The 6,369-nt window shown below is 45.3% G+C and overlaps 1 protein-coding gene across 1 annotated transcript; it reads left to right on the forward strand.

Annotated features, from left to right (window-relative positions):
• Positions 1-3,257: 3,257 nt before the first annotated feature.
• LOC115681827 (uncharacterized) lies at positions 3,258-4,016 on the forward strand. The gene has a single exon (XM_030605900.1). It carries the CDS (start codon positions 3,258-3,260, stop codon positions 4,014-4,016), a length of 759 nt encoding a protein of 252 aa, XP_030461760.1.
• Positions 4,017-6,369: the final 2,353 nt, after the last annotated feature.

The raw sequence follows: 6,369 nt of genomic DNA on the forward strand, positions 1-6,369 counted from the left end.
GGGCCACTCGGATTTGTCGGAAAAGTGAAATTTGGATCGGGAGTGGAAAAATGACTATTTTGCCCCTGGGATTATTAGAGTTCATTTGAAAAGTGGAAGGGCATTTTGGTAAAGATGCTGCTCCCATGCTGGCCGAAAATATTGGACCATAATGCCCCTCTTTCCTCTTGCTCATTTCCTCTTTTGCCTTTGGATATTTTTTGACTTTCTTCTAGAAGTTTTAATGTGAGCCATTGGATCTTTAATGAGATTGACTAGTTAATCCTAGCACTTGGTTGAGTCATAGTGGGAGTAGTTGACCCACTCAAGTCACTCAACTCACCATCTCACTCTCTCTCTCTCTCTCTCTCTCTCTCTCTCTCTCTCTCTCTCTCCTTCATTCCCTCCCTTATTCGGCAGACCATCTCCCCCCCTCCTCTCTTCACTTTCAGCGACCACTCCTCCCTTCCAGCCCGACTAGCAGCTTCGCCCGCCACTCTCAGCCACCGTCCGATCACTGTGTACGCCGCCGTCTGCCTGCCTGGTCGCTGGAGCCGCCGTCGATCGCTGTTGCTGCTCTCGCCTCACACCACCGCCATTCTCTCTCATTCTCACCCTCATCACCCTCATTCTCAGCCAGCTTCACCCCTCACCGTCACCACCACCACGTGCCCGTCCCAGCTGTGGTCCGCCAGTGACCAGCGCCGCAACCAAGCCACCCATATGTCTGCTGGAGCTGCTGCTGCTAGGCGTGACTTGTGCTGCCCTTCTTGCTTGGTTTTGCTTGCTTCGGCTTTGAGTATATGGCTTCCTAACCCTTGACTAGGCTAAGTGGTTACTAATGGACATATTAGGGGTCGATTCATGGCTGTGGATAGTTGGTTTAGTGGTTAGATGAGCTTGAATTGCTGAATGGTTCATGTTGGTTGATTCTCGGATTCGTTACTGCTATGCGTCTGTGTTTTGCTATTTTTGTAGAGATCTTTTTGGGCCAAATTTGAGGTGGTGTTCTTCATGAAAGTTGACCCAAACATATTGAAGTATGTCATATATTAAATTTGGAATTTTTGGAGACCTTTTTGGGGTATTCGGAAGTCCATTTTCGGACCGTCACCACTCTGCCGGATTTACTGTTCACCCGATCAGCGTGTCTTTTTGAATTTTTATCAAATTTTTCAGACCTCTATTCAACAAACTCCCTTCATGAAAGTTGTTAAGGAGACTTGTGTCTAGGAAATATAAAAATTTCAAGGTTTTCCAATGAGATTTGGGTACTGATTAAAAGGGATTTCTAAGGCCGAGCGGTCTGCCCAGGTGGACAAATTTTCAATCTGACTTTGAGTGACAAAAAGAGCTGTTTACAGTTGGAATTGGATTTCGTGTCCTCATGAAAAATGTTTATCAGGATGTTTTCAATGACATATCCAAAATTTATAATTTTTGGGGTTGAATTACTATTTATTTCGAAAAGCACAATTGCCAAATTTTAGCTCGATTTTGTGCAAAATTGGTTTGTCTCTCTCGGGAGCTTTTTGATGTTGTTGTTGCACGTGACGGCGTGGCTGGTTGTGAGCTGACCATGAATTGAATGACAATTGGCTAATCGAAAGATGAGAAATTGGTTTGAGTGTTGAATGCCCGTATGCTCACATAATACCCTGTGGCGTTTTACACGGGGTTGTAACTCGTCTTGATGCGTTTTACGCAAGATAATGCCCGATTTATTTGATTCCCAGCAGGTGACTGGATGCCAATCGCGGTGGAGGCCGGATTGATACTCCTCATGGAATGCCTTCTTGATGTGTGTGGCACGGGACGATGCCGTCGCCGACGTAGCGGGACGATGCCTGGTTATGCTAGAAGCCCTATAGCTTGATACGTTTTACGCGGGTTCGGGGAGCCCGAGGGGCCGCTAATAATCTGGACCTTGTGATTGGGATATATGCATTGTGGTATGCTATGTGAGATTATTATTGGGCATGTTCGGATTATTAAGTGTGTTGTGCATGTGCTTGCCCCGATTTGGGTTGTTATGTGCGATGAATGGTTACCATGTTGTGACTGTACACTAACGTGCAGGGCTTGTGCGTGTGCCAAGGCGAGGTAAGGTCGCCTGTGATTGTTGTGGCACGTTGAGTGATAATCTTGCATGCTCTGAACTGTCCTGCGATACGCGTTAGCCTAAGCGAGGCTTAGGTAGTGACTTATTAAGATTTATTCTCATTGTTGAATTACAAACATTTCAGAACCCCGAGCCTTATGATGATATGGAAGATCCAAGGATGCTACCATGGTTCCATGGGGATGATTAGTAGGTTTAGCGATCCCGTCTTTTGGAGTACCCCTTATAGTAGAGAAGCTAGGCTAACCAACCACCGATCCTTTTTGAATGTATGTGGTTTGTAGTGACGGCCTCTAGTAAGTTTTGTATGATGTGAATTTTGTAAGTAACGCTTTGTCTATAAAAATATTTTGTTGATGTGATTCAGTTGTCTCCTTACTACCCGTTTAATTGTATGTTATATGGAGAGTTCGATTTGCTTCCACATGTGCTGCTCTTTTGTTTGTTCGTGTGAGTTGGCGACAAAACCTAGGATGTTGCATTCTTAACGATCGTGGCGGGATGATGCGTGCCCGTGGGGATCGGGGCGTGACATCCCTGTTGAATTGGTATCAAAGCGAGGTTAGCTCGATCTAAGTTGGTCGGAGCCTAGAGTGATAAGGAGCGTTGACCTTTGGGATAGTTAGTTAGGGAGACCTTCGCTAAACGCATGTATAAGTTGTGCTATGAATGTTCAATGGGTATCTGTTTGTGATCGCTGGATGATTCTATGCTTTAACATTTGAAATGCAGGTGCGGCACTTGAGGTAAGTGCACGAACCCTGTTGATTATGACCTTATGCTGCTTGTGAATGGTTGCCTGCTTTGTGAATTGTTATTGTGATTCATTGCCTAGGACTATAGACTTGAATAGTTGGCCTAGATCTCTAATTCTTGGATGGAATTAGAGGAGGTAAGTGGGTGGTGAGAACCTTGTAAGAATGAGCAACCGAGGAAGATGGACAAGAGGTCGATTGGGTCCACGAGCTAGAGTTGCAGAGGATCCCAGAGTGGATGGGATATTGAGGGCACTTGAGGAAGTTGGAATTTTAATGGGTAGACAGACCCAAGAGCGAGCTGTTACTGCTACTGCTGCTGTAGAGGCTGCTGTTGCCGCCGCCAACGGAATGGAAATAATGGGAACCTTGGAAACAATGGGAATAATGGAAATCGCCAGATGCATCAGTTGGTGGAACATTTTTTAAAGCTAAAGCCTCCTAAGTTTGATGGGAAAGGTGATCTAGAGGCTGCTTCCCTCTGGGTCGAAGAGTTGGAAAAAGCGTTTGCGCTACTGAGGTGCACAGAAGAAGAAAAAGTGACCCTGGTGGTGTATCAACTTCAGGGGAATGCAAATGACTGGTGGAAGGCCACCCGGGGTAGAGTTTTCCCTACTGACACGACCCAGAACTGGACTGCTTTTACTGAGGCCTTTAATGGAAAGTATTTCTCGGAAAGTGCCCAGGTGCAAAAGATGGCTGAATTCTTGAGGCTTCGTCAAGGTAAGATGACTGTGGATCAATATGAGGCAGAGTTTGCAAGGTTGTCCAAATTTGCACTGAAGATGGTAGATGACCCATTGGATAAAGCCCGGAGGTTCCTAGATGGGCTGAAGCTGGAGCTCCGTAGTCAACTGATAATGTTGAATTTGAGGGATTATAACGAGTTGTACGAATGGGCTCAAGCGGTGGAACGAGATATGATGGAGAGAGCTGCTGCTTTTAGATCGCGGTACGCCCCGGCTAGGGAAAATCGCATTTTGGAAAGAAACCTATGGCGGGAAATAGGCGCTTTGTCCCTCCTGTCAGAAAGAATATCGGGAAGCCGGCTTACTACTCAAATGTTGTATGTCAGAGTTGTGGGGGTAGACACGGAAATGGACCTTTCCCGAGTAGGGGTGGAGCGTGCTTTGGATGCGGTAAATGAGGGCACCAAGTGAGGAATTGCCCTAACCGACAAGCTGGACCGCCTGTGCAGCCGCAACCGCCCTGGAATGGAAATCAGATTGGAGCTGTTCAGCCGGCTAATTAGAATAGGCCGTCGGCCCAAGGAAGAGTGCATGCTATGGCGAGAAGGGAAGCTGAGGATGCGCCTGGCGTGGTCACAGGTACAGTCTCTCTTTGTGATCATGCTGCATATGCTTTGTTTGATCCGGGGCCATCGCACTCGTTTGTATCTAAGTAATTCGTTAGATTGTTTGGAATTGAATCGAAACTGCTAGAAGTTATGTTGTGTGTTACTACTCAGTTGAATGATAAGGTGCTGATTTCGTTAGGATGCCCAGGCTGCAAGATTGTTATTGCTGGTAGGGAGAATTTGATTGATCTGGCTGTCTTGGCTATATTTGATTTCGATGTTATTATTGGTATGGATTGGTTGGTTAGACAGAGGGCTGTGATGGATTATGGCAGCAGGGTGATTTAATTTAATCCGATTGATCATCCTAGTTATAAATTTGTGGGAAACCGAGGAGAAACCTCGATTCCCTGGATTTCGTCGCTTGAGATGTCTAAGTTGTTAGATGAAGGATGCCAAGGTTACTTAGCGACTGTGGTTGGTTCTTCGATCGAGGAGCCGAGGCTAGAGGACATAGCTGTGGTATGCAATTTCCCCGATGTCTTTCCTCAGGAATTGCCGGGATTGCCACCTGAAAGAGAAGTGGAATTCGTAATTGAGTTGGCGCCTAGGACGGAGCCAATATCTAGAGCGTCCTATAGAATGGCATTGTCAGAGTTGAAAGAATTGAAGGTTCAGATGCAAGAACTACTGGATAAGGGATTTATTCGTCCGAGTGCATCACCGTGGGGAGCACCAGTGTTGTTTGTGAGGAAAAAGGATAGGTCATTGCGCTTATGTATTGACTATCGGCAGTTGAATTAAGTGACCATTAAGAATAAGTATCCACTGCCAAGGATAGATGACCCATTCGATCATTTACAAGGGGCATCAGTGTTCTCTAAGATCGACTTAAGGACTGGTTACCATCAATTGAGAATCAAGAAGGAGGATATACCAAAAACGGCGTTTCGGACGAGATAAGGGCATTATTAGTTTACAGTGATGCCGTTCGGATTGACTAACGCCCTTGCTGCCTTTATGGATTTGATGAATCGAGTATTCAAGGAATTTCTAGCTCAGTTCGTTATCGAATTCATCGACGACATCTTGGTATATTCGAAGAGTCCTAAGGAACATGAGCAACATTTAAGAATGGTTCTACGGACCTTAAGAGAACATGCACTCTATGCCAAGTTTAGTAAGTGCGAGTTCTGGCTGAATCGAGTGGCATTTCTTAGACATGTGATCTCCGGAGATGGGATTTCAGTGGATCCGACTAAGATTGAAGCAGTCACGAATTGGCCAAGGCCTATGACAGCGACAGAGGTTCGAAGCTTACTAGGACTTGCGGGCTATTATAGAAGATTCGTGGAAAGGTTCTCTGCGATAGCCACTCCTTTGACGCGTCTACTAAAGAAGGAAACGAGATTTGAATGGACGGACAAGTGCGAAAGGAGTTTTCAAAAACTCAAGCATAAGTTGACTACCGTACCCGTGTTGACAATACCATCGGGTCCCGGAGGATATGAGATCTACGGTGATGCATCGCTAAAGGGATTATGATGTGTTCTAATGCAACATGGAATAGTGATTGCATACCCATCACGACAATTAAGGCCTCACAAGCTGAACTACCCAATGCATGATTTGGAACTTGCGGTTATCATCTTTGCGTTGAAGATTTGGAGGCATTATCTTTGTGGAGAAAGGTTTCAAATCTACACGGACTATCAGTGTGACATCCTCAAATTCGACCCTATTCGGGATGTAATGAAATGATGATTTTAATCGATGCACTGTTAGTAACTCTCGCTCTGAATTGATCACTCATAAGAGACTAACCGATAGGGAAATGATGTTAAGGAATTAAGTACGCACGACCTGAGAACTCGACCAGGGATTGACAATTCGATCATAAGGATTGACGAGGGACAATTTTGAGCCATTATAGACCGATCAAGGGATGATTATAGAACGATTCGCCAATAGCATACAATCGGATCGCGGGTGATTCCGCTTGACCGTTGTATGTATTGCGAACGATCCTAAACCCATTGACTGATGATCGCATACTTCAGAATTAGCGATTGACCCCTCGCAATTACATGACAATCGAAATCATCCATGATTCGAGAAAACTTAAACGTGGTTTGATATCGAATCAACCACGGGTCGTATACGCGTAACTCCTAAAAGCCGCCCTTTAGTTTGAGATATACTAAAGTCGCAATTGA

Source organism: Syzygium oleosum, unplaced genomic scaffold, assembly GCF_021117445.2.
Source record: "Syzygium oleosum isolate NSW1041296 unplaced genomic scaffold, Sole_v2.1 Sole_v2.04, whole genome shotgun sequence".
Taxonomy (NCBI): Eukaryota; Viridiplantae; Streptophyta; class Magnoliopsida; order Myrtales; family Myrtaceae; genus Syzygium; species Syzygium oleosum.

Bases quoted from the DNA above. Each gene is read 5' to 3' on its own strand.
- LOC115681827 (XM_030605900.1), top strand. From the start codon at position 3,258: ATGCATCAGTTGGTGGAACATTTTTTAAAGCTAAAGCCTCCTAAGTTT.